Here is a 27,825-nt window from a genome sequence, read left to right on the forward strand (position 1 = left end):
AATACAACGCGTCCGATCCAAAACACTGTGTGAATAAATATAACGCCGCAAGACTATGCGTAGTACGATACGCCGCCGCGCCGGCACGTGACGTCATGTGAACTCGACGTAGTAAAAACAACAACAAGAACTGTTTGAATTACCGTACGCGTAAATATGTACATAAAATTAAAACGAAAAATCTCAATTCGATTTGAAAATTTCATATCTAATGAATGAATTAATATTGTACGATACTACATCATGTTTTTTTCGATATTCTCGTTGTATTACTGCGCGAGTAACACATTTTGGTTGCATTCCGATATTCACTGCCAGTACTAAAAATCTACAATATACGTGATCTACCATATATTTTCAGTACTGGCAGTGAATATCGGAACGCAGCCTTTGTTCGAACGAATATGCGCGCCAGATTTCATTCTGTTACGATATAATAAGAACGCGATCGTTGCGTTTCATGAATTAATATGATTCTCTTTATATATTATACAGTCATTTATGTAATAAAATAATTACGCATTCCCACATTTGGCACTCTAGACATCATATTCGTGTATAATTCGAATTTCGGAAACGCGAGAAATACGGAGCGTCCGATCCAGAGTACGGCGCGAACAAATATGGCGCGGCAAGAAGACCGTGCGTAGCGCGATATGCCGCCGCGCCGGCGCGTGACGTCATGTGAACTGATGTGACGTCACGTATAAGAACGACATATTTTTTTGGTTCTTAAATTAAATTTACAATTTCTTATTATCACTATAATAAGATATCAATGAGATATTTCAATTTCATTTATATTGTTTTCAATTATTTAAATATAAAATTATTTTTAGTATTTTTAATACAATTTATTTACATCACATAATATACTATTTTTATAATTTTATAGTTGAGCCAATAAATTTACATATTTAGATAAAACATCAAAATATTGTAACATAAATTAATTCATTTTTAAAAGTGAGCTTTGACAAACATTGAACATATTTCATAGAACGGTATTTTGCATATATAAAGAACAGTGTGTATATGTAACAATGTATGTTACATTCAGTATGTGAGTACAGGAAGATATAGATGTAATATAATAAATATTTTGTTGTTTGTCTAACCCCAGAATCATATATATTATAATTCTTTTTAGGTAAATCTATCTTGTAATCTATCTTGTGAATTATATTATACAATGTGAATTATATTATATAATCAATAAATCCCCCCCCCCTGTACATACATTTATATGGAAAAGTTGTTTATTCACCATGACAACACGACGACGTTATTGCGTCATGTACCCACCGTGCAGTATTTTTCAAAGACGAGTCAATCATGTTGAAAAGCATTACTAAAGAATAGTTATCCACATAATAATTCTTTTACCTCCAATTAGTTATAATCGTAAGTAAAACAATATCAACTTTACCAAATTATATTTTGAAACATTATCTATGTAAAACATGGAAAAAGCAAACGTGAAGTATGATTCTGTTATTTCGAAGTGAGAGATAAGGTTATTATACATTTTAACATGATTTATTCTTAAAGAATTAATAAAATGTTAAAGGAAATTAATTAAATGTAGGAATTTTAGAATTTATTCATAATTTACGTAAATATGGAAGAAAGTATTAATGAAAATGATGAAAAGAAGGAAGAAGATGAATGGGAAAGTGATATAGATCATGATATATCACATATGGACTATCGGTATGTATATTGTTAATTGATAAAATAGTATTAATATTTGTTATCGATATAAAGCTTGTTATCGATTTATTAAAATGGTATTTTATCTAAACAGAATAAGATGGATTTGCGATCGAGTTTTGAAGTTTCTCAGACTGACAGATCAGGAGCATCTTTTCAATAAACTTATTAATGTAATTAATCTTTGTCGATCTTGTACTTATTTAAAAAAAATAATTAAGATTAATATTTATTATTTTTAATTATTAGGCGAATAATCGATATTTTGAGGACAAATTGTTTAACTTTCTCATACTAGACTTGTATGGCGAGACAGATCTAGAAAAGAAGCTGATTTTTTTCTATAAAACTTATATCAGTGAAGTATTTGAGGAGGAAGTCTCAGTATGGGAAGAAAGTAAGACAAAATGTATTTTTATAGAGAGAAAGTATATTGGATTTATCAGACATTCCTTTGATGATAAAATTAATGATTTTTAAAATTGCACAATATCTAAAAAATAGCATTACATGTATAATATTTCCCATAATTGAACATTTTAAATATGATTTAATATAAATTAACTAGCATCATAATATTAATTTCTTATTTTTCCTATTTTCATACATAAATTTTAAAATACAAGTAATTTCTTAAAATTAATATATTTTTCATGATATTTTCATGAATGTTATTCAGAAAAGATAAATGTAAATAGCAACATTTTTGATAACTAGGAAAAGAAAAACGCGACGATGACGACAAGAAGAAAGATAAAAAACCCATAAAGAAAAGAAGGGGTAAAGCTAAAGGCAGCAAAGTAGATACTACTCCAATTGTTAATCATACGGCAATGAGTACTAACACATTGCATACTCCCAGTATACAATCTAGTGAAGAGGAAGAAGAGGACGAAGATGGTGGAGAGGAGGATGGCAGTGGTGATTTTTATACTAGAAAAAAGAGAGATTTTAAAAGCTCACCTACTGGTCAGCTACATTTTATAATTTTATACAGATTTCATTCACTTTAAAACTATTCATCATAGTAGCAATAATAGCAAATAATCACAGTAGAAATAATTAATTTTTTTAGACAGTTTCATTATTGCACCACCGCCTGGAGAAGAGGATAAATATGTTCTGACTAAGGTTATTTCGTTAAACAATGCGTAAATTAATATAACAATATCTACGGTTTTTGTTATTATTTGAAATGATTAATTCTGCACGTAAGAATACAAATTAACTTTTTGCTAAGAAAAGAGAAATCTAATCTTGGCTAATCATTAGCCTTTGGTTTAATTTCACTGTTGGTAGTTAATTTTAATTTAATTGATTCGTTATCTTTCTCTTCAGTTATTAGTTTTAGAAGTTTTAGAAAAGCGATTTGAACCGCGTACCGATATTGAGTAATCGATCGTGAACAATGTGATCTATGGCGATTGCAGAAAATGGTAGAGAAAGTCCGTCAGGTACCGGTGCTTCACATGATATGTGGTCAAATAGACAGCAGTAGAACCGATCTACAGGACGTCACGTTCTTCTATTTTATGCGCACGAGCGATGAGGGTATACCTTCCTTCGATACTTACGAAGAGTGCCTCAATGAAATTACGAATTACATAGTGGTTGGCTCGCTTAATAGCAACTTCTTGGCCTCTTTGAATAGAATATTAGTCAACGTAAGCTCTGTTCAATGTAATTGGAATTCATTTTAGTAACGGTTTTTTCACTGGTTATTATATTAATGTTAATCTTTTAGAAACTGCAACTTATCCTAGCAAACTATAATGCTGTGCATTTAAAGCTATCGTTTTTTATACGTCATCGGCATTGTAAATTAAAAAATTTTTTTATATACATTTTTTGTATATATTAATTGAGGGAATATAAAAATTATTTTTATCTTAACACAAAAAAAAAATTAGCAAATACTATACCACATATCTTAATGTTATAAAATTAAGAATTATTAATATGTTGTGTTAGATAAACACTTTATTTAAAATTAATATATAACAATAATACGTAAAAAATGAAATATTAGGTATTTAAACCATTAGTGGAAAATCAATTTAGAAGGTCGGATACTCGTGGGCATTTCCAAACGAAGAAAATAGATAATGAAAAACGAAAAAAGATAGACGTAGAAACAGTGAGTACTGAGAGAAAATAATATATGCATAATTATTCAACATTTGGATAAAAATAAAATATTACCTATTTTAAAAATTGTAATAAAAAAATCACATAAGACACGCACATAAATATAATTTAGCATAATTCAGTCAATAATAAAAAAATAAATTTCAATATTTTTATTTTTTATTAAAGGAATCATTGATGAGATCATCCCAGTTCGTAACAGGATCTACTTTAGTATCCAGACAGAATTTGGACACAAAAGGAAAGGGAGACAATGAAGAAACAATTTCCGTAACCACTTTACAGGATGAAGATTCAAAAAGTCAAAAATTAAAGTCTTTAAAAAGATTTGATAAGAGATCCGAACCGTCTGTTTCGGAATCCAAATCTAGCAAATCGGTTAGTTTAAAGGAAACAGAAAAACTACCAGTGAACGAACAGATCAAGAAAGATATTTTAGATTATCTAGACAAATTAATCGAAAAAACGGAGTGGTTAGTCTTATTTTTTTATATTAAAGATTAATAAATATTATATTTATTTTTAACAATGAATTTTTTCTTTTGTACTAATAGTTTTATTTTTGATTTTGATAATATAGGACGTTGGAACATGTCGAAGGCGATATTTTGCTGACTATGCCGAAAATTCCAGAATTGAATGACCCTGCAATAACAGACGATATGTTATTAAAAAATAAGGATATTGTTGAACAAATGGAAGAAATAGCTGTGTCGTGGGAAAAACATATACAAAAGGTAATTTACTATCTTTTTTTTTCGTATAATTATAATCTGGATTATAATATACATATGGTATCTTAAATTATCAATCTTAAAAATGTTGGATGAATATAACACATGTCAGTATTTAATATATATTGTAAATATAATTAAAATTATTTAATTGTAAAAATTGAGGACTTTTAATTGTTATCATATATTACAGCATTTTACTTTATTATTATTTAGATAATAGAATCGTACGAGAGCAAAACACCTCCGGGGAAGGGGCCAATAGCGGAGTATCAATACTGGCAGGATTGCGAAACTGGATTAACAATATTGATTGAACAATTAAAATTGCCTGTCATTAAGAGGATTCTTGCTCTTCTGGAACAAGCAGTCTCGCCAATCGCCTCCAGTTTCCATTATTATGAAATCGAACTTTGGAAGCACTATGCTGAAGCCAGAGATAATAATAAATTTATTCAAACTCTGCTAAGGTATTTCAAGGTAATTATAAAAATTTTAATAATTATTTATTTTAATAATGTACGATATTAAAATTTGAGATAACTTTTCGATACATTATTGAATCAATTTGTGAAATATTTTAAAAAATATTTAAATATTTTTAGCTTTTGAGTTACAACAAATATTTGAAGCTTTTTGGAAAGCTTTTCGTGAATTACAATTTAAAAATAAAAATATAATATTATTTTTTAAACGTTACATGAGTAAATAGTTATAAAATATAATGTGCAAAATAAATGCTGAAAAAATAGATTGAAAAATTTATGCAAATATTTTGATAATATTAATTATTTATTAATATCGCAGTTGATTACTGAGTCGGATTCATTTGAATCTATAACGGAATGCATTCCCTCACTGATGGAAGGATTACGAATGCTATGGGTGTTATCGAGTTATTATTGTCACGAAGAGAAGATAACGCTATTGATGGAACGGATATCATGGCAGCTCTGCGAGAATGTTAAACAAAATTTAGCGATCGTTTTGCTGTTTAAGAAACCTCTGGAAGAAATTCTGAAGAAGACAAGTGATGCCAACGCGATGCTAAAGCAGTGGAAACAATCGTATTTTAAGACCAGGCTTGACATTGAACTGTCGGGGAAAGAAGCTCGCTGGGAATTTGATCAGAAGCGTCTTTTCCAGAACACGGAGTACATCGCCGAGGTGTGTAGCGATCTCCACAAGATTACCGGTGTCTTGCAAGACTTCTACAATATCTTTGGACCCGATCTGAAGTCCATCATAAATGATCCGGCGCAGATAGACACAGTGATAAAACGAGTAGATGCCCTGATAGTGCCGATTGAGGGGGCTGATTTTGACATTTTCAATGCGTTCAACAAGGAGAACTGGGAGGTATTGATGACGTGGTTCTACGAGCAAGTGATGTTCCTGGAAGATCAGGCCAAGTTCTACATCGATGAGTGCTTCACGGTGTTAATTAGTGCTGAGAATTCGCTGGAGATGTTGCTCAAGTTTAAGAATATGAAGACCCGTGCCGCGATTCAAAGCCAGTTACTCCGGAAGTTCGATGTCATCATGCAGCAGTTTAGCAAGGAGATCAATATTGTGGAAAACATATATCAACGTGGCAAGCGGAATCCACCGTTGTTGACGTATCATCCGCCGATGGCGGGAGCGATCTTCTGGGTGAAGCAGCTATTCCACAGACTGCGCAAGCCAGTGCTGATTTTTCAGGAAGTGCGCGAGCTGAAGCACAGCCCGGTGAAACTCCTTGCGTTTAAACAGTACTACGATCTTGCGAAGCAACTGAAGGAATTCGAAGAAGCGAAATTCAATGCGTGGCTCGATAAGGCGCTGCTGACGGTGAATACCATCATGAAGAAGAGTGTGCTAAAAGTAGTTCGAGTAGAACGGGATCCTTCAGCCTTAATTTTCTCCGCTGAAGAGCAAGCCGCGAAGGATCTTCATTTGAAAACAAAGGGCAAAGATATGGGTTCCGTCCTGTCGATTCCACAGGAATCCTTGACGAAGGTAGATGGTATAATATCAAAATTCAGGGCGAAAATAAGTCCCGATGCCGCAGGATCTAGGGTTATTTCCATGCATCAATCACGTCCGGAATTTATGAGCGACACCATTTTGGAGGAGTGTCAGCTGCGCTTTCAAGTCAACTTCGATTGGGAAGTATTCGAGGTGATCAGAGAGGCAGAACTAATGGAGCAACTTGGTTTTGAATTACCCACGACTATCAGAGACATCGGTATTCAAAAAAATAGACTCAGAGCGGATATCGATGCCATCACGAAGATGATCGATCAGTATAACAACATTCTGGATACGTTGGACAGGGCAGATACACAACTGTTGAAGCAGACTTTGCAGGACGTTGAGAAGAACATTCAACCTGGATTGACGCGATTCAATTGGAATTCCCTAAGCATTTCGGATTATGCGGCCGCTTGTCATAGAATACTTAAAAATTTAAATTCCATCGTCGATCAAATCAATCAGATAAAGAAAGAGCTCGATAGTCGAATAGAATCTGAATTGCAATCATATCATCTGTTTTCTACGAAGATGGAAATCACTGAATCAGAAGATCTCTTGTCATGCAAGGTATTGCGTTATAAATTTTTATTTTTTAATATAATTATATATTTAATATAAAACTATATTTTCTCTTGAAAAATATAATTAAATTCTAACACATTTCTTTTTAGATAATTGTTTTTAAGTGCAAAATTTTTATAAATAACAGATATTTTTAGTCTTATTGCAAATTGTTTTTTTAAAAAATAGCATTGTTTTAAATAAAATGTAACATCTAATTCTTTTTTTAGAGTTATTTTATAGAAATAAAAAATCAACGATCCGAACTAGTGTCATCGATGTTAAAGACTTATCATTCAATTAGTCCAATGCTTGTGAAATTAGAAAGTTTGGTATTAGGCACTTCTACTGGAGCAAGTCCAGCCATGCAGCTCTTATATGAAAAATATGAGAAGAAAATTTTTGCTGCCTTTATTATGTATGTCTCTTTTTTATTAATAAAAATTATAATACAATTAGAACAGAAAATGTTGAATTTATTTTCTAGATGTATGGCAAGAAACATGGAAGTTTTAAATAAAATGTTAAACGGCACCAAGCCGATCTTTCAAGTAGACGCATTATTAATAACATCTGAAGTAATATTACGTCCGTCACCCAACGAGATCTATAACACCATTTGTCATGATATACGAGATCTACTTGAAAAACTTAAAGAATTTTCTAGGTGGATGAATGGAACTTGCTTAGAATGCAAACCACAAAAAAAAGAATTTTCAGAAGCTTTAGTTACTTTCAGTTTTTTCGAAGATGTGATGAGTATTCGAGTTGAGTAAAGTTTACGAATTTACATTTATTAAATTTTATAATAGTAATAAAATAATAATAAATAATAATTTGATATTAAACATGTTTAATTAAATTTATCTTGTAATATGTAAAAATGTAAGATATCAAATTATGGCAGATAATTAACGAATTGGTGAAAGTAGTTCAGGACACGGCATACAGAATCTCAATGGAATGCTGGCGATATCTACATAGGTGGAAAAAATATAGTAATTTATGGTCATTTGACAAAAATTCAGTTTGCGAGAAATTCGCGTCGACGAAACCTACACTTCTACAATACGATGAAAAGTTCACGTTTTATGAAAGCATTCTGGAAGACCTCGAAGATATGTCGCCTTATTTCGACATAAATAGTGTACGGTAAAGTAACATCAATAATTTAATATTTCGATTGTGTACAAATAAACAAATCTTATATATTTTTTAATGAGAAGAGTATTAGTAAAAATCTAAAATGCGTAATACATGAATTTATTTTTTCTTTCCAAAGGCTCAACTTGAAACCGCTTTTATCAAGCATCGAGAATCAAGCAAAGGAATGGAAGCAGGTTTTAGGGAATTATCTTCTGTCCGATACCGTGTTAGCTATGAGTCAATTGAAAACTCAAATCGACATTTTTCGCAGCGAAATTGAATTCGTGGTTACTGGATTGGATCGTTTCACGAAGATCATGCAGGCGATCACCGACGTGAAAAACATGGCAATTCGAACTGAGGTGCAATATCTCGGTTATCAAGAATGTTTTCAAACTATGCGTACCCATGGAATTGTTTTTCCCCCGTCCGATGAAGAGATGGCATACAAATTACAACGCGACTGGGAGTCTTTGTATCTCGGAGCGCTCTACAGAATCTCAACCCTGGAAAGCACCAACGATAAATTTTCCGAAGTGACTAAAGATCAGATCGAGCAGTTTTTGGCTGAAATCGCGACGTTCGCCGAAGATTTTGAGGCACACGGTCCCGGAAGCATCGGGGACGATTTGGAATTAGGACTAAAAAAAATGGATGTACGTAAAAATAAAGAAGATAGATTTTACAATTTATTCTTCTAGAAAAAGAAACAAATTGTCTGAAATTTAAACGTGTTTTAAATAATAAGAACAGGAGACTTCTTCATTTTTATTTCCAGGAATATGATAAGTTGATCAACAAGTACGAGGAAAGACGACTGAATCTGATAAAGTTAGAAGACTTATTTAGCTTACCGTCTACCGACTATTCAACTCTCCTCAAGATCAAAATGGAATACGAGGACATGGAAGTGTTGTACAATCTCTACAAACAGCAGAGAAGCGCGCGAGAGATTTGGGCGAAGACTCTATGGGTGAACTTGAATCCTCAGCAGCTTATCGAGGGTATGGAACACTTCCTAAGAGAGTTCCGACTACTGCCAAAGTCTATCAAGAGTATGAATATCGGCCATGCACTGGAGACCAACATGAAGAATTTCAAAAACTCGGTGTCGCTCTTCATCGAACTGAAAAATGAGGCTATACGCGAGAGACATTGGCAAGATTTGATGAAAAGGACCGGACAATATTTTGATATATACCCAGACAGGTGTGCGGACGATCAATAATTAAACGAGTGATAATTATGTGTGCGAGAGAAATGAATTTAATAGACTACAATTTACGAAAAGAATAATATAGAGACAATATATAAGCATAGAAGATAATTAAATTATTATTATGTATAAATTGCGATAACTCTGCGAACATTTTTTTTGTATTTTTTATTAAAATCTTTATTTTATCTGTATTATTTTTATTCGTATGTAATTATATTAAGTACAATATTTACGAATTTAGAATATATTTTAATATATTTATTATATCATAAATATTAACATTAGAATATGTAAATTACGTTTTAGAAGAATTATTATATGGAATCTACATATAATTTTCAGTTAAATGAATAAGTATATATTGCATATTTTTTAATTTCTTTTTATTAAATATGTTTTTATATATTTTTTTTATGTTTTTATAGATTATAGCGAGAGACATAATCGTTAACTAGTATAAACTCATTCAAGTGCAAATAATTTGATATTTATCTTGTGAAAATATAATTAATTATACATAGACTCTTTAAGCAATATAAATATGGCGAAAGAAAAATTTTTTACCATAGAGGGGTAAGCTTCTCAATATTATTCATTTATTTTGAGTACATAAATATATAATAAATAATGGATTTTATTCCAGATTTACTTTAGAAAATATGTTTGCTATGGAGTTAGAAAAATATCAAGATATCGTACAAGACATTGTAATGACCGCTGTAAAAGAACTTGCAATAGAAAGAGGCGTGAAAGAATTAGCGGAAGTATGGAAGTCCATGGTACTCAATGTGGTAAAACATTACAAAGGTATTCATCCAAAACTTGAAGCTAATTAATAAATAAATACAAAAACAGATGAGATTTAAGCAGATAAGGATTTAATTATATATTCATTAATCATGAAAATAAAGGATTAATTTCTTCCAAGTAAAATGTAATCCTATGATTTCTGATTACATTCTTCAGGTACAGAAGATCGTGGCTTTATTCTTGGACCACTCGACGAATTGAATTCAGTACTCGAAGACAACATGCTGACCGTGCACAGTATGGCAGCTTCGCAATTCGTCGGACCATTCCTCAATGTCGTTCAAAAATGGGAACACACGATGCATACAATCTTCGAAGTTTTGGAGGTGTGGGTGGACTTTCAGCGAAAGTGGCTGTATCTCGAGGGCATCTTTATGGGCGGTGACATCCGTCTTCAGCTGCCAGACGAAACAAAAAGATTCGATAATGTCGATCAAGCCTACCGAAAAATCATGACAGATACATCGAAGAGGCTTAATGTCTTAGAATGTTGCATGATTTATGGTATTAAATAAAAAGTCGATCTGCATTTTAAATAAAATCAAAGAAATATATAAATATATTTCTTATAAAATATAAAAATGATAAATTAAAAAAAACTAGAAAATAAATAAATTATGTTTTGAACGATTGTTTATCTGTTAATGATTTAGGTCGAAAGAACGAGTTTGAAGTCATGATAGCCGCCCTCGAGAAGTGTCAAAAATCTTTGACGGAATACTTGTATAACAAGCGCATTATGTTCCCGAGATTCAATTTTATTAGCGACGATGAACTGCTAAGCATTCTTGGCAATCCTATGGCAATTCAGGAACATGTAGGAAAAATATTTGATAATCTCGATAAGTTCATATTGATATTAAGTGACACAGATAGATTGGTAGCTATGGCCCTTAAATCCTGCGAAGGAGAAATTATGGAATTCAAGAATCCCGTATCCACGGAAGATCAGGTCGAAATTTGGATGAATCTCGCTGTTGAGGAAATGAAAAGATCAAATCGATATTTGACAAAGAAAGCGGTTTACAATTACGGCAAGGTTTATATCAAATTATATCAAATTATTACATTTCATTTCTTATAAATATTGCTGTAATTCTTTATGCGTTAAGTTTTCTAATAAAAACAGAATTTTTTTTTAGACGTATAATAATTGATAAAAAATATTTTTGTTGATTTATTAAATTATATGTTATAATCTTCACAATTTAATATATAACAAAAACAATAAAGCTACAGTTATAAATATAGGTGCGAAGACCAAGAACACAATGGATACTTGAGTTTCAAGGAATGATGGTTCTCACAGCTAATCAAATATGGTGGACTGCAGAAGTCGAGAATGTTTTTGACAAAATATCCAAAGGGAATAAACGCGCAATGAAAGAAGTAATGCACGCAGATTATGAATAATATTTGGTCACTTATTGTTTAAATAAAATATTTATTTTATTTATTTTAGTATTTACAACAACTCAATGATCAATTAGACGAAGTCATGACATTGATGGGTACGGAAATGCTTACGAATAATGATAGGAAGAAGATTGACATGGTTTTAACTATTGACGTGCATATTCGTGACATTATTGAGAGCTTTGTTAGGGACAGCATTGTGGATCCTACGGAATTCGAATGGGAGAGCCAATTGAGGTTATTATTTTTTTAATAGTTTTTATATAAACTGTAGATAAATTGTAAATATAAGACGATACAATTTCAATGATCTTAATAATTTTATAGAAAAAATACATAATATTTGAATAGAATTTTTATACTTTTAAAATTATTAATTTGATTTTATACTTATAGATTTTACTGGGTTCACGATCTGGACAATGTATGGATGAACCAATGTACAGGCACATTCGAATATGGTTATGAGTATATGGGTCTTAATGGTAGATTGGTTATTACCCCTTTGACGGATAGGATATATCTTACGATGACACAAGCCCTCTCGATGCACTTAGGTGGTGCACCGGCTGGTATGTGAAGCATATGCACCTGGTTATATTGCAATTTCGAATATGAATTAAGTACAAGTATAGCTTCTCTTGATTGATCGTGTGTGTGCGTGCGTGCGTGCGTGCGTGATAGTCACATGATAAATTAATGATAAATAAATTTAAAAACTATATTATAATCAGAAACATAAAAATACATTAAAAAGATTAAAATATTGTACGATTTGACGATATCGGTGCAAATTTGATTTAATTTGCGTTTGTTTTAATTATTTAATGATTATTAATAATTTACATAAGACAATTTACACATGAGTCTTCTTGATTTTTAACACTAAGGTCCCACTGGAACGGGAAAAACTGAAACAGTCAAAGATTTAGCAAAAGCTCTGGGGCTTTTATGTATCGTGACTAATTGTGGAGAGGGAATGGACTACATAACGATCGGAAAGACTCTGAGTGGTCTTGCTCAGTGTGGAGCATGGGGATGTTTTGATGAGTTCAATCGTATCGACAGATCTGTTCTCTCTGTTATCTCGACACAACTGCAGACTATACGTTCCGCGCTACAAGTTAAAGCTCAAAAATTCATGGTATTAATTCATCTTCACATAAACATTAAAACTAGAAAAACAAAGTATTAAAAATAACACAAGTCATTTACAACCATAATCATATAAGAAATTATTTATGAATTAATATAAAATAATTTTAACAAAGAGAGAATATTTAGAAAAGCTCTCTAATTTGTCTTTAATCTGTGTTTAATATTATAGAGATTATTCAAATTATTTAATGCAGCAACTCAGATTATATTTTTTATATAATTTTTTTTTAATTTTACTCTTTTAAGCCTATGTTATTCTTGATTTTTAAAATATTAGTGATTAATGATTAGCAATATATTAATTTTTTTGTTAATTTAATAAATATAAATAAATATTACATATAAATTTCTATTTGTACTACGTTATATATATCATATTTACTATTTTTCTATTATATTCTACAATAACAAAAATATTTTCCAAAAGTTTGAGGACCAAGATATTGTATTGGACTCGAAAGTAGGGATCTTCATCACTATGAATCCTGGATATGCCGGTCGTACGGAGTTACCGGAGTCAGTTAAAACCTTCTTTAGACCAGTGGTTTGCGTAGTGCCGGACAGCGAATTAATCTGCCAGATTAAGCTGTTCAGCGCCGGTTTCCTGACGGCAAAATTGCTCGCGAAGAAAATGACGGTTCTCTACAAGATGGCGAACGAGCAGCTGAGCAAGCAAACGCACTACGACTTTGGCTTACGAGCTCTCAAATCTGTGCTCAATATGGCCGGTCACCTGAAGAGAACTTCCGATGATTTACCTGAGAACGTTGTGCTGATGAGAGCTCTCAGAGATATGAACTTGTCTAAATTTATTTCTGACGACGTACCACTCTTCCTGGGTCTGATTCGGGATCTCTTCCCCGATTTGGATTGTCCCAAGGTGTCCTATCCAGATTTTAATGAAGCAGTTGAAACGGTTTTAAAAGAACATGGCTATATCATTATACCTGAGCAAGTAAATAGTATTTTTAAAATTATTCTAGCGCATCGCAATATACATTTCTGTATTCTGTATTTAACTATCTAAGTTGCGAAATTTCAGATTAAAATAATGAGACAATAATGATGTATATTTTCTGTTCACAGGTCGATAAAGTCATTCAATTATATGAAGTGATGATGACTAGACATTCGACAATGGTCATCGGTCCCACTGGTGGTGGTAAGACAGTGATCATCGAAACACTCTGCAGAGCACATACACATCTTGGTAAACTCATCAAACTACACATTTTAAATCCTAAGGTAATTAATCATAAATATTAATTTATTTATTAATTTTTATAATAAAGTTATTTTTTTATACAATTATAATTTTGTTGAATTGATCAAGGCTTACACCGTCGTCGAATTATATGGAACGCTCGAACTTACGACACGCGAGTGGTCGGATGGGATTCTGAGTAATATCTTTCGCGAAATTAACCGACCATTGGATTCCGACAAGGACGAGCGAAGATACATACTTCTCGATGGTGATGTCGATGCATTATGGATCGAAAACATGAACTCGGTAATGGATGACAATAAATTATTGACTCTGGCCAATCATGAAAGGATCAAACTACAGAATTATTGCAGCCTGCTCTTCGAGGTTTAATCAACTATTATACTGTAAAAAGCTCAATTTAAGTTTTAGAAAAATTAATTTAATATTTAGGTAAAAGAACATTTCAATCAATGTTTTTATGAAAAATAATAGCATAAACAATCTGACTGCGAATTGATAAATTAATTCTGAATTAAATTCTAAATTCTAAATCATGATAAAAACAGAAATACAAAGTTAATAAATTTATTAAAAAAGTTGAAACATTTTCAAACAATTGCCTTTGTCACAAAGGTAGGTGACTTGCAATATGCTTCACCTGCGACAGTTTCAAGAGCAGGTATGGTCTATGTTGACCCGAAGAATCTGGGCTATCAACCATACTTGAACAAGTGGATAGAAGCCAAAAGTGAAGTTGATCAAGATTTTCTTCAGAGAATGTGCAAGAAATATGTGGTCAACTCACTTAAATTCATTACCGAAGGAATGTTAGGCCTTCAGGCAATCAAGCCACTTCGAACGATCATACCACAAACTGAACTCAATATGGTAACCATTAGATTGACTATCGATTTACGGACAGTTGTAATTATCGTGACGATTAAAATTTGCAAAAAATAAGAATAAAAGTTATATTTGCTTAATTAGATATCTTAAAATTTACTTTTTTAACCTGTTCATTCATTTTTCTATCGTATTTTATAGTATTTTCTAATATTTTGTGTAATATTTTCCTGAAGGTAACTCAGTTCTGCTATGTGTTCGAGGGTTTGCTATTCTTGCTGGAAGACAAGTTGGCAAGAAAAAAGTTAGAAGAAAAGGTCAGTGTGATGGTAACGAAAGAGGAACTCTGGGAAGCGATGTGTATTCAAGCATGCTATTGGTCGTTCGGTGCATCTATTCTAGACGAAGAACGGCCCAATTTTGATAAATACATAAAGAATATATGTGGACGTATGCGAACGCGAGATACACCTGCTAAGTTAGCAACTGCTAGTAAGTTTAATAAAATTAAATATTTTAATAAAACATGATAAACGAACGAATGGCAAGAATTAATTTAGATTATCATTTATTTTAATATACTGATTTATATGTCACTTCTTTCATGTGGTCGTTAAATTAAAAAATAAAAATGCGCATTTGTTACGTCAGGATACATACCTGCATCTTTTCCGACCATGTATGATTACGTATTGGACATCAAGAAAAAGAGTTGGATGGCGTTGAAATGGTTGGTACCACAGTATCTTCATGACAGAGAGAAGAATTTCTCGGACATTTTAGTACAGACAGTCGATACGCTGCGTATCACGTGGTTCGTAAATCTCATGAACAATCTACAGAGACCTGTATTGTTAGTCGGAGAAACTGGCACGTCGAAAACGGCCATTATTCACGAATTTCTAAGAAATTTGAATCCTGAAAAATATGTAAGTAATATAAAAGCAAAATAAAATAAAAGATGAGTTTATTACTGATTACTATTAATTATTGCGTTTTTTTAAATAATTTTAAAATAATATAATACTTATAGAAAAAAAAGTATAATATAAAATTCAAAAAAATTTTATTAATTTTATTAATTTTATTAATTATTAATTTATTAATAATTTATTGTAATGTCGAGTAGGAACAGCTCTTAATTAACTTCTCCTCGAGAACCACCTCACTTGACGTACAAAAAAATATTGAATCAGCAGTGGAGAAAAGATCGAGAGATATATTTGGGGCACCACCTGGGAAGAAATTAATAATTTTTATCGACGATATGAATATGCCGATCGTGGATACTTACGGAACTCAACAGCCTATCGCGTTTCTTAAATTGCTGTTTGAGAGAGGTGGTTTTTACGATCGTGGACGTAATTTAAATTGGAAATATATGAGAGATATTTGTGAGTATCTTGAACGTAACATTTTCTCTTTTTAGAAACGTAATTTTTTTAATGTACTACATTAATAAAATTACAGGTTTTAATCACGTTAATACGTTTTGAATATATTTTTTACGTAGATTATTTAGCAGCCATGAGAGAACCCGGTGGCGATAGAAATGAAATCGATCCGCGATTTATTTCAATGTTCTCGATTTATAACGTAACTTTCCCATCGAATGAGACTCTCAATTACATTTATACGAGCATCTTGTCCGGTCATCTGCAATCGTTTTCGGAGGCAGTTCAATCTATTGTAAGCGGACTCATACGATTGATGTTGGAACTTTACGAGGTAATTTCGTTATGCATTGCGGCATGGTTTCTTCAATTTGAAATGAGTTATATATCAAGAATGTAATGCTATTCAGATAGTTAGGAAGAAACTATTACCAACACCGTCCAAATTTCACTACATTTTTAATATGCGAGATCTCTCAAGAATTATGGCTGGATTACTTCAGAGTTATCCTAACTTTTTCCCGGATGTAAAGCAATTTGTTAGGCTTTGGAGAAACGAGATTACCAGAGTTATATGCGATCGTCTCGTTAATGCGCAAGTAATATACTTCTTTCTTTCTTGAGAATTAAAGTTTCATCTTTGAACAGCTTCGCCGTTTCAGGATCAGAATTGGGTAATCGAACAACTGAATGAAAAGATACGGAATTATTGGGAGATAGAACCTGAAGTGGTTCAATATAGTTTAAGAGACCCGATGCTCTACGGTGATTTCAGAAATGCCTGTAACGAGGCTGAACCTAGATTTTACGAAGATTTGCTGGATTATGAAGCAGTTTACAGCTTATTTTTAGAGGTTTATTAAAAAACGTTATCTTTTTAAACTTTAAACGTTATCTTTTTATGTTATATCAATATTTAATTCTTAATACTACTCAATTAATGTCATCATTTCTACAATTAAGATGAAAATTAAAAGTATAAGTTTAAAAAAAATTTTTTACATTGTTCACAGATTTTTGAAGAGTACAACGAGAAAAACAGGATTAAGCTGCATATGGTTCTCTTCAATGACGCACTTGAACATCTGACCAGAGTGCATCGTGCACTTCGGATGCATCGTGGCCACGTGCTGGTCATCGGTACTGGTGGCAGTGGCAAAAAATCTGTGATAAAGTTAGCATCCTTTGCCGCTGGTTATCAGGTCTTTCAGATTGCTCTAAGTCGCGGATATAATGAATCGTTCTTCCGCGAAGACATCAAGAATCTGTACAATATGGTCGGCATAGAAAACAAGAAGGTTGTGTTTATGTTCACATCTACTCATATCAAGAATGAGAGTTTCCTTGAGCTGGTGAATAGCATGCTAACGACGGGCTTCGTACCGACTCTCTTCAACGATGAAGAGAAGGACATAATCGTCACTTCTTGCAGAGATGCAGCGATTAAAGCAGGTTTTGATGTCTCAAAGTGAGTCGACATAGTTCACATAATTCTTTTTCACTTTGTTCTTGAATTTTTCATCTTTAATTAAATACGAAATAAAAATATATTAGCTCGAAATAAGAATATATTAGTTTTTATTATGCATATCTTTGATTCTAGGAAGAGTGTCTGGTCGTATTTTATCAAAACGTGCATCGCGAATTTGCGAATAGCATTGGCAATGAGTCCATCGGGCGACGCTTTGCGGATACGGTGTCGTAATTACCCCGGTTTGATCAACAACACTACCATAGATTGGATGTTTCCGTGGCCACAGCAGGCTTTAGCGGCAGTGGCAAATGTTCTTCTCAGAGATGTAAGTAATCTTTCTAAGCAAAGTTTTATATGTTTATTTACGTAATAAGTATCATTTTTTTAAAGGATAGCATAGTAAAGAAACATTTAAATAGAAAATGAGGAATTCTTTTTTTTCCCAGAATCCAATTGTGCCGCAAGAATATAAGGAAACAATTGTAAAACATATCGTGTACGTCCATACATCTGTGTTGCAATACACTGTGAACTTTGCGAAGAAACTGAGGAGACGAAATTACGTCACGCCGAGACATTTCTTGGATTTTATCAATACTTATCTAAAACTACTCTTGGAAAAGAAAAATTTCATAAATTCGCGCTGCACCCGTCTTTCCGGAGGTAATTAATTTTCTTTTTTACATATATTTTTTATTTTATTAACAACATTTTATTAACAATGTATAATGTCAGTAAATTTAATAATATTTTATTAAATATTATCTCGTTTATGTCTCGCTTTTTTTCCATTTAAAAAAAATCTTTCTAAGCAAAGTTTTATATGTTTACGTAATAAGTATAATTTTTTGAAAGGATTACAGAAGATTACGGAAGCCTCGGTAACCTTGACAGAGTTGAATAAAGCTTTAGACATGCAAATAATCAAAGTGAATGCTCAAACGAAAAGTTGCGAAAAGTTGCTCGCATCCATTGGTGAGAGCACAGACATAGTGATGGAGAAGAAGAATTTAAGCGAAGAAAAGAGGAAAGAAATCGAGGATAAGAAGAAAATAATTGCTAAGGAACAAAGAGAAGCTAAGCTGGTTTTAGCGGAGGCTCAACCGGCTCTCGATGCGGCCAAACAAGCATTGAGCGAACTTGATAAAGCAGATATTACTGAGATAAGGTTTATTATTTTGATTTAACTATTGTTATTTCTTTATCTATATATCATAAATTTGATGTATAAAATTATCTGTTCAAATTACCTTTCTAAGACATATTTATCAAAATATCTAATTTCAAGAGAAAATTAAAAAAAAAGAACAAGAATTTTAACTAAAGATACTATCAAATTTCAAACTTGCTAAATAATTAATTAATTATCAATTCAGATCTTTTGCCACTCCACCTGAACCGGTACAGATTGTTTCGGAATGCGTCGCGATTCTCCGAGGTGTCAAGGACATATCCTGGAAGGGAGCGAAGGGCATGATGAGTGATCCATTTTTCTTGAAGAACTTGCAGGAGATGAATTGTGATCAGATCACTCTGAAGCAGCAGCAAGCGGTACGGGCGCATTTGAAGAAGACGGACAAGTTGGATCAAATGCAGGTCATCAGCAAAGCGGGATACGGTTTATACAAATTCGTGCTTGCTGTTCTGGATTATTGTACTGTTTATAGAGAGGTATTCATAAAATTTTAGTCGACAATTCATTTACTAATTTTTATTTAAACTATGTTTATCCCTCCCTTATTCTTTTTTATTTTTTGTTGTTTAATAATTTACCTCTTGTCACGATTATTTTTTAATAGATAAAAATTTTATGTTAATTCTCACGCTAATAATTTGTTTTTAATTTGCAATTTCAGGTAAAGCCAAAGATCGACAGAGTTCAGGAACTCGAAGAAGAATCCGAAAAAGCTAGGCGTGCGATAGAAAAGGAAGAACGGGAATTAAAGCGACTGGAGAAAATGATCCAAGAGTTAAATGCGAAATACGATGCCGCGATGGCCGAGCGACAGAATCTTCAGGACGAAATGGACTTGTTGCAACGACATTTCTTCGCTGCCGATAAGCTTATCTCTGGATTGACTTCCGAGAATGAACGATGGCAGAAGGATCTGGAGATTCTTCAAGATGACATGGAGAAAATCACCGGAAATTGCTTGCTCGGAGCAGCATTTCTGGCTTACAGCGGACCCTTTTCATATGAGTTCAGAAATGAGATGTACAATGACTGGCAGAGAAGCATTCTAGATAAGGAGTTGCCATTATCAAAGCTTTTCAAACTTGAAACACAACTGAGCGACGATGTTGAAATCAGCAAGTAAATGAGACTGCCGCATTTGATTATAAAATAGATATACAACTATATACTACATATTACTATATATTACATCACAAAATTAAAAGATATAATTAAATAAATAAAAGTGTTTTACAATATTTTACAATTTTTATTTTATATCAGTTAAAATTAAAATTTTAGAATACCAGAATTTAAAAAAATTTTTTTAATGTTATGCAAAAACATTTTAACAATCATTTGCAAATGAAACTGAATGATTTCTTCTATTTTTTTCTAACAGCTACATTTATATAATCTGGCAATGCAATAAAGTCTAGCATCTTTAATATTTATGACATTTATAATTTGAAGGTGGAATTCAGAAGGTCTCCCTCCAGATGAACTATCTGTGCAAAATGGCATACTGACTATGAAAGCATCCAGATTTCCGCTTTGTATCGATCCTCAACAACAAGCGTTGAATTGGATTAAGAAGAAAGAACAGAAAAAGTATCTGAAAATACTCTCCTACACTGATGCGGATTTCTTGAAGCAAATTGAATTGGCGATTAAATATGGCCTACCTGTGCTTGTTCAAGATGCCGACGAGGTCGATCATATTTTGGATAACGTTTTATCGAAAAATATTCAGAGTAAGTTATGAAAATAAAAATTTCTTAATCGGTATAATCGTAATTTGTAAAAATAAAAAAATTATTCTGACTATTGATCCGTAGCTGTAGCGGGACGAACTTTCGTTATTGTCGGCGACAAAGAGATAGATTATGATCCACAATTTCGAATATATTTGACAACGAAAATGACCAATCCAATGTTAGATTCTGATTTGTATGCTAAGGCAGTCGTCATCAATTATACGGTTACCACAGCAGTGAGTGAATTGTTGATATTCTATGATTATTGATTGTAAATTGTTATATATATATATATAAAATTGCATTTTATTAAAAAAGTAATAATCTTTCGGTAGCTTAACAATTATTACGAATATAGATATCCCGAATTCAACTTTCACATAATAAATTCTCACAAAATGTTTCTCTCTAGTGTTTAGAAAATCAACTTCTATCAGTTGTGGTAAAAACCGAAAAACCGGATATCGAGGAGCAACGTGAAACACTGATCATGGAGACGAGCGAAAACAAGAATTTGTTGCAGCAATTGAAAGATAATCTTCTACGTGAGATCGCTACGAACCAAGGCAGCATGCTGGATAATATCGAACTGATTGAGACTCTGGAGAACATCACGTCAAGCGTCAACGAGATGAAGACCAAGCTGTCGCTCGCGGAGATTACTTCAGCCGACATAAATAAACTTCGCGAAAATTATCGTCCGGTGGCACAACGAGGTGCAATTCTGTTCTCCGTATTGATTGACATGGCTACTGTGAACGCTATGTATCAATATTCTTTGATCAGCTATGTCGAAGTGTTCATTCACTCGCTGAAGAGATCGCTGCCAGATCCAGTGCTTGCCAAACGACTGGAAAACATAATTCCGATGTTGACAAAGAATGTCTATAATTATGTCTGCACTGGCATTTTTGCGCGGCATAAGCTGCTCTTTTCCTTACAAATTTGTTTAAAAATAGAGCAAAGTATGGGCAATGTGAATCAAAAACAGCTGGATTTCTTCGCCAAGGGCAGTGTAACTCTGGAAAAATCATCAAAATCGAATCCCATCGAGTGGTTGTCATTATCAGGTTGGGAAGATGTTCTCAAATTGGCAAGTGATTTCCCAGAGAAGTTTGGACAGCTTCCAGAAGAATTACGAGACCACGAGGATGAATGGAAGAAGGTAAAAATATGGTACTTATTTGAATAATTTTTATATTTTAGCACAAAATTTGAAAAATAATAATTTTAATATTTAAAAATATTTTTATTCTCTTTCACAAATTCAGATATAAAAAATATTTATTGTTATTAATTATTTCATAACATTTTAAAAATTTCACACACAAGAAATTTTCCAGATAAGAAAGAAAGAAATTTCAAATAAATTTTGAATTAAGTCATTATATTTTATGAGAAAAACAAGAATTATTTTAGAATGCGGAATAATTAATTATTCATTTCAGTGGTACGACTCGGATTCGCCAGAATCGGAAGAACTTCCATGTGACTATAGCATGCGATTGACATCATTCGAGAAGCTAATGCTGATGCGCTGTTTTCGCGTGGATCGCGTTTATTGCGGCATTACTAATTACATTACTGAGATTATGGATGAACAATATATCACGCCGCCTTACATGAGTTTTGATATGATTTTCGAGGAGAGTACATCCACTATGCCTGTAATCTTCATTCTGAGTCCGGGTTCGGATCCCACGTCGGATTTAATGAAGTTAGCTGATCGATACGGCTACGGCGGAGGAAAATTCATACATTGTTCATTGGGTCAGAATCAAGACAAGGTGAGATAAAAAATACATAATTGGATAAAATTTACGTTTGGCATAAAGATTGACCCGATTGACCCAATAACAATGAATAATTCAATGCATTTTGAAAATGACAATATTTAATTTCTTGCGTCTTGAAAACATTTAATTTATAAAGATTATTATTATTATTATTATTATTTGTATAATAGATCGCGATGGAATTATTGGAAGCAGCAATGACGAGAGGCCAATGGCTGATGTTGCAAAACTGCCATTTGCTGTTATCTTTCATAAAGGATTTAGAAAAAATCGTGGAGAACATGGAGAAGCCTCATCCTGATTTTCGCTTATGGCTTACCACAGAACTTACTCCTAATTTTCCAATCGGAATACTCCAACAATCTCTAAAAGGTACAGCAAAAATATGTGATAGCTGCATTTATCGAATGACGATGCTCGTTTCTAGTGGTGACGGAACCGCCGAGTGGATTGAAGCTAAACTTGCAGAACACATATTTCAAAATGCGACCGCAGCTCTTGGAAAGTTGCCCTCATCCTCTTTACAAGCATTTAATTTACGTTCTAGCATTTTATCATGCAGTTATTCAGGCAAGCGAATTTAACGTGATCATGCATTTGATTTTCCGAGAAATTTTGATAAAGGATTCTCAACATTGTAGGAGAGAAGAAAGTATGACAAAATTGGATGGAACGTACAGTACGATTTCAACGAGTCAGACTTTAATGTGTGTATTAGCATCTTGGACACTTATTTGACAAAGGCACTGGCAACAAAGGAATCTAGCGTACCGTGGAATAGTCTCAAGTATTTAATTGGCGAAGTACGTTCTGAATTCTCTCTCTGTGATTTAAATCTGTTTTAAGATTTTATTTGATTTAAATATTTAATGGTTTTTTTATTATCATTCATTTTCTCGACGTAAATTTTCAACACATTTCATCGTGTTTTATGATCGAAAATAATTAGGTGATGTATGGCGGAAGAGTGATTGACAGTTACGATCGTCGCGTCTCGCACACGTACATGGATGAATATTTCGGTGATTTTCTCTTCGACGAGTTTCAGCCATTTCATTTTTACAAAGACGAAACGGTCGACTATGTGATACCGCCGGAGGGAGATCGTAATGATTACTTGAGATTCATTCAAGAGCTTCCGCTGATAAATAGCCCGGAGGTGTTTGGGTTGCATCCAAACGCCGAGATTGGATATTTCACGAAGGCGGTTAAGGGAATGTGGAGACATCTCATTGAAATTCAACCGCAAACTGGTGCGACTACATTATCGTATTTTGCTTCATCTTATCAAATATTATTTTTAAAAAACCAATTAATTCAATCACACAACAACAAAATTAAGACATTCTCAAATGCACTGAGATATAAATTTTCAAAGTAAGAACTGAATTTGCAAAGTTTAAAATAGATTTAGTTAAGTATTAAACAATTCAAACTAATAAAGAGTTATATATCTTTATTTTATCCATAAAAGATCTAAATCATATTCGACAATAACAAATTCTTAATTTTATTAAAGCTATTTAAAAGTTTAGCTATTTAAAAGTTAGTTAGATAAAAAATTACATTAACAAATTTATTTTTCGATAAATTATGTTTTACATAACAACATGTTGAACTTCTAGTCGAGGACATTGTCGGCGTCAGCAAGGATGAATTCATCGATAATGTAGCGAAAGAGGTCTTGACCAAGATACCTGCGCCATACGATATTAATAAGGTCAAGATAAATTTTGGCGTGGCCGTGACACCGACCGCGATCGTTCTATTTCAAGAATTGGAGAGATTCAACAAATTGATAGAAACGATTACGAGAACGTTGAACCAACTGAGGAAGGTTAATAAATCAGAATACTCTCAATCCATCGTACATAAATTTAACGATCTTGCATAAGATACATCTTTTATCTAAATTTTTACATCAAATTTTAATTTATTAAAATTATTTTAATTATTTTATATTATAGATTCTCAAAAAAAAAACGAGTTTTGGATTTCTCCTGATGTATTTATGATTTTCACTTTTTTTTGCATTTTTTATTGCAACACTTAAATCCACTTCTTTAGTTCCGCCAGAGACTGTCTGCCAAGTTTATCAAATTAGAAATGCATCTGATATTCAAAATGAAATGATGCATAGCTTTAATTGTAGGCGATCGCCGGCGAAATTGAGATGGACGCAGTGTTGGAGAACATTTCCGTGGCACTTTATAATGGTAGTCTACCCAAAGAATGGGCGAAATTGGCACCAGACACGCGAAAGAATCTCGCCGGCTGGATGGACCACTTTCAGAAGAGGATAGACCAATATACAAATTGGGTACGATTGAACGAAACCTCACGAAATTATCGCAATTATTTCTCCGCGATTCTGCGTATTTACTTTAATGTAGTGATTAATAAATTTCTTCGCTTTGTTCTCCCGTTAGTCCGGTGCGAACGAACCCGTGGTGCTCTGGTTGTCCGGATTGCATGTTCCGGAAACTTATCTGGCGGCTTTAGTGCAAATGGCTTGCCGCAAAAACAATTGGCCCCTCGATCATTCCGTTGTTTACACAACGGTGTCCAAGTTCTCTAGACCTGACGAGGTAGAAGAAAGACCTGATCAGGTGATTTCTAGCGATATTGGTTATTTCATCTTACGATGCGTTCTATTAGAATCACATAGTAATATACTTTGCCATCCATATTTTATTTTATTACATTATTTTAAACAGGGATGTTACGTGTATGGATTATATTTGGAAGGCGCTAGATGGGACATCGAGGAGCGTCGTTTAAAAAGATCACATCCGAAAGTTCTGATAGAAAAGCTGCCAATATTAACTATCATACCTACTGAAGTTCATAGACTGAAGTTACAGGTAGTTCCTCTGTTGATATTTTTTCTTAAAAAAATTTTCTAATCGAAATTTTCTAATCGAATTTTCTAATTCAAATAGCCATCCATGTTTCCAAGTAATTTTCAATTTTTGTGGGAAAATTCCGGAAATTGATAAAATAATATGAATAATTTATAAATGAATATTATTGTTACAGAATACGTTTAAAACTCCAGTATATATCACATTGAATCGACGAAATACTCTCGGTGTTGGTTTAGTGTTTGAAGCAGATTTAGCGACTCCGGAACATATTTCGCATTGGATACTTCAGGGTGTTTGTCTAGTGTTAAATACAGATTGAAATAGTAAAAAGTTCAAGAACTGCTACAGTCTTCAGTAATTCATGTATTAATAGACTTACTATTAATTATACTTGTAATATAAAAGCTAACAACCATTAAGCTATTTTTGATTGCCATAATCTTAAGAGCCATGATAATAATTCTCTGAATTCTATATCATACAAAAATAAAATAGAGGAAGAAAAGACAAAAACTATTGGATATTTGATTCTTTTTAATATCAACTAAATATAAAATTATAATTTCCAAAAAATAGATACTCATTATTTTGTATAAATAATATATTTGATATTATTTATTATCCAATCCTCGACATTTGAGCTGAGGCAAACATAGGTTATAAAATGAACTATCGACGAAGTTATTCAGATTTTGCCACTTCACCCATCGATCTCTTTTTAAGTGCTCCGAATTTTTGGCTTTTCCAACAAAATGTGGATCTACAATTAGCAAATACACACTTCCATTATTAATATGTAATCCTACAATACACTTGCTAGAACAGTCCATATCTCCACCCATCATGATTGGACTGCCAAATTGTTCGAAATGCTTTTTAATGTTATCCATTTGATTAATCAACTCCTTTCCACTGGAGACATGGATTATTTTGCTAAGAATTTCATACAATTGATTTAAAACAATGGATACCTATAAAATATTTGAAAACATCAATCCTTATTTAAAACTGGTGTGTGTGTGTGTGTGTGTGTGTGTGTGTGTGTGTGTGTGTGTGTGTGTGTGTGTGTGTGTGTGTGTGTGTGTGTGTGTGTGTGTGTAAGGAAATTAAACCAAAGCTTACTTCAAAACTTCCTATCCATTCTCTTGACCCAATAAAAGTTTTGTCTTTATCCTCCACCGCAACGAGAGTCTCTTGTATTTCATTAATGCTTGGAACATTTTTTTTTAAATTTTCATTATTTATAATCCATGAACAGATGGTTTGTAATGTCCTATATCCACATCCCCAACCCTGAATAGATATGAATTGTATATTTATTTTAATGAAATTTAAAATCATGTAAAATTCTAACTGGTTATTGTTAATTAAGGACAATCACCCGGTCATTGAAACCATCGCAACCATAGTGCCAATATTCATAATCTCCTTGAACTAAGAATGTTTCACCATTGTCTGGTAATGCTAAATTTTCGTGAACGTTTTTCAATAAATTATGAGAATAATTAACTGTCATTCTTCTCACTTGTCATTAGAAAAGCCTAGATAAATACAATAATTACATAGATAAGAATATATCTATTAAATAATTATTGATCTTAGTAATTAATAAATTTAATACTTAGAAATTTATTATTAATTGACAATTTATATATTAACTCATAATTGAGACATATCACATTTATAACAAATTATATTTATTGACACTATTACTATTCATTAATAACTTTTTAATAAATTTATACAAACAAATAAAAGTCAGAATATTAAATAATCCATAATTAGGATGATCATAAAGTATTTATATTATAAATCACTTATAAATAGGTTTTTTATTTCCCGCTGATAAACATCGCCTAACTTCACTGCTGTCAACTGGCCGTTACCTAACCTATACGCGCATCCACCAACACGAGAAATCCACAAATCAGATACTAAATTAAAACTATTTTTTCGTTTGGTCTCACAAAAACAGAAGCACGTTGAAAATGATCGAACTATCGGCTTTCCATTTATTATTAATTAGGAATCAATACGGAATCTAATGAAAAGCGAATCGCGAGCGTCACCCTGTCAATATGCTGAACGACGCTTTCGCGTTGCGTGATTGTGCAAGGGGATTTAATCGTGAATGCAGAACGATGAGAGAGGGGGATAGACGCGCGAGTTTCGATATTCGCGATTGAATCCTCGATATTCCGTCCTCGGGCTTCTCCAGTGGTTCGCGCGGGGGGTTAATTAACTCAAGGTTAACTAACGAGGGCGAGCGCTAGGCATGGCTAAGCACCGATCGGTAGAACGGGCAGTGGGATTTCGTAGCAAAATGATTGAGGTGCACGAGAGCGTGCAACGATAGAAGGGAAACGGACTGGGAGAGGAAGAGAGAAGG

The 27,825-nt window shown here is 32.7% G+C and overlaps 2 protein-coding genes across 5 annotated transcripts; one reads left to right on the forward strand and one right to left on the reverse strand.

The window, feature by feature from the left end:
• The first annotated feature begins 1,242 nt into the window (after window positions 1–1,242).
• Dhc98D (Dynein heavy chain at 89D) lies at window positions 1,243–26,977 on the forward strand. Its single transcript, XM_089084818.1, has 53 exons — window positions 1,243–1,404; window positions 1,589–1,713; window positions 1,808–1,886; window positions 1,963–2,110; window positions 2,431–2,682; window positions 2,789–2,844; window positions 3,144–3,377; window positions 3,743–3,850; window positions 4,030–4,334; window positions 4,442–4,598; window positions 4,812–5,075; window positions 5,403–7,178; window positions 7,403–7,590; window positions 7,660–7,939; window positions 8,080–8,324; window positions 8,455–8,974; window positions 9,097–9,527; window positions 10,181–10,344; window positions 10,504–10,851; window positions 11,001–11,386; window positions 11,599–11,736; window positions 11,810–12,000; window positions 12,160–12,335; window positions 12,654–12,907; window positions 13,349–13,876; window positions 14,008–14,166; window positions 14,255–14,515; window positions 14,765–15,019; window positions 15,211–15,466; window positions 15,626–15,903; window positions 16,104–16,368; window positions 16,488–16,702; window positions 16,779–16,967; window positions 17,031–17,222; window positions 17,382–17,836; window positions 17,972–18,167; window positions 18,289–18,505; window positions 18,698–19,010; window positions 19,219–19,513; window positions 19,699–20,156; window positions 20,490–20,770; window positions 20,855–21,009; window positions 21,186–21,938; window positions 22,222–22,560; window positions 22,740–22,941; window positions 22,997–23,139; window positions 23,211–23,372; window positions 23,519–23,822; window positions 24,195–24,406; window positions 24,722–24,889; window positions 24,999–25,178; window positions 25,287–25,433; window positions 25,609–26,977. The coding sequence occupies exons 2-53, from the start codon at window positions 1,622–1,624 to the stop codon at window positions 25,753–25,755; spliced, it is 14,517 nt and encodes a 4,838-aa protein (XP_088940944.1). The 5' UTR covers window positions 1,243–1,404; window positions 1,589–1,621; the 3' UTR covers window positions 25,756–26,977.
• On the reverse strand, window positions 25,953–27,650 carry Ufsp1 (UFM1 specific peptidase 1). Of its 4 annotated transcripts, none has more exons than XM_011641421.3 (4): window positions 27,506–27,650; window positions 26,818–26,977; window positions 26,559–26,729; window positions 25,953–26,407 (listed from the first exon to the last, which is right to left on the reverse strand). In XM_011641421.3, exons 2-4 carry the CDS (start codon window positions 26,950–26,952, stop codon window positions 26,048–26,050), a joined length of 666 nt encoding a protein of 221 aa, XP_011639723.2. In that variant the 5' UTR covers window positions 26,953–26,977; window positions 27,506–27,650; the 3' UTR covers window positions 25,953–26,047. The 4 variants fall into 4 exon arrangements, with proteins under 4 accessions (XP_011639723.2, XP_011639722.2, XP_011639721.2 ...); XM_011641420.2 differs by having other exon boundaries at window positions 27,323–27,549; XM_011641419.3 differs by having other exon boundaries at window positions 27,254–27,549.
• Window positions 27,651–27,825: the final 175 nt, after the last annotated feature.

This window comes from Pogonomyrmex barbatus, unplaced genomic scaffold (genome assembly GCF_055798465.1).
Source record: "Pogonomyrmex barbatus isolate J1 unplaced genomic scaffold, ASM5579846v1 scaffold9, whole genome shotgun sequence".
NCBI classification, from domain to species: Eukaryota; Metazoa; Arthropoda; class Insecta; order Hymenoptera; family Formicidae; genus Pogonomyrmex; species Pogonomyrmex barbatus.

What these genes read in the sequence shown, in the direction of transcription:
- Dhc98D (XM_089084818.1), top strand. Translation starts at nt 1,622, where the DNA reads ATGGAAGAAAGTATTAATGAAAATGATGAAAAGAAGGAAGAAGATGAA. An exon ending in ATAAACGCGCAATGAAAGAA is followed by an intron (nt 11,737 to 11,809) that starts GTAATGCACGCA and finishes TATTTATTTTAG; the next exon opens with TATTTACAACAACTCAATGA. An exon ending in ATATCATTATACCTGAGCAA is followed by an intron (nt 13,877 to 14,007) that starts GTAAATAGTATT and finishes TTCTGTTCACAG; the next exon opens with GTCGATAAAGTCATTCAATT.
- Ufsp1 (XM_011641421.3), bottom strand. Translation starts at nt 26,952, where the DNA reads ATGACAGTTAATTATTCTCATAATTTATTGAAAAACGTTCACGAAAAT. An exon ending in GCGATGGTTTCAATGACCGG is followed by an intron (nt 26,730 to 26,817) that starts GTGATTGTCCTT and finishes ATATCTATTCAG; the next exon opens with GGTTGGGGATGTGGATATAG. An exon ending in AATGGATAGGAAGTTTTGAA is followed by an intron (nt 26,408 to 26,558) that starts GTAAGCTTTGGT and finishes AATATTTTATAG; the next exon opens with GTATCCATTGTTTTAAATCA.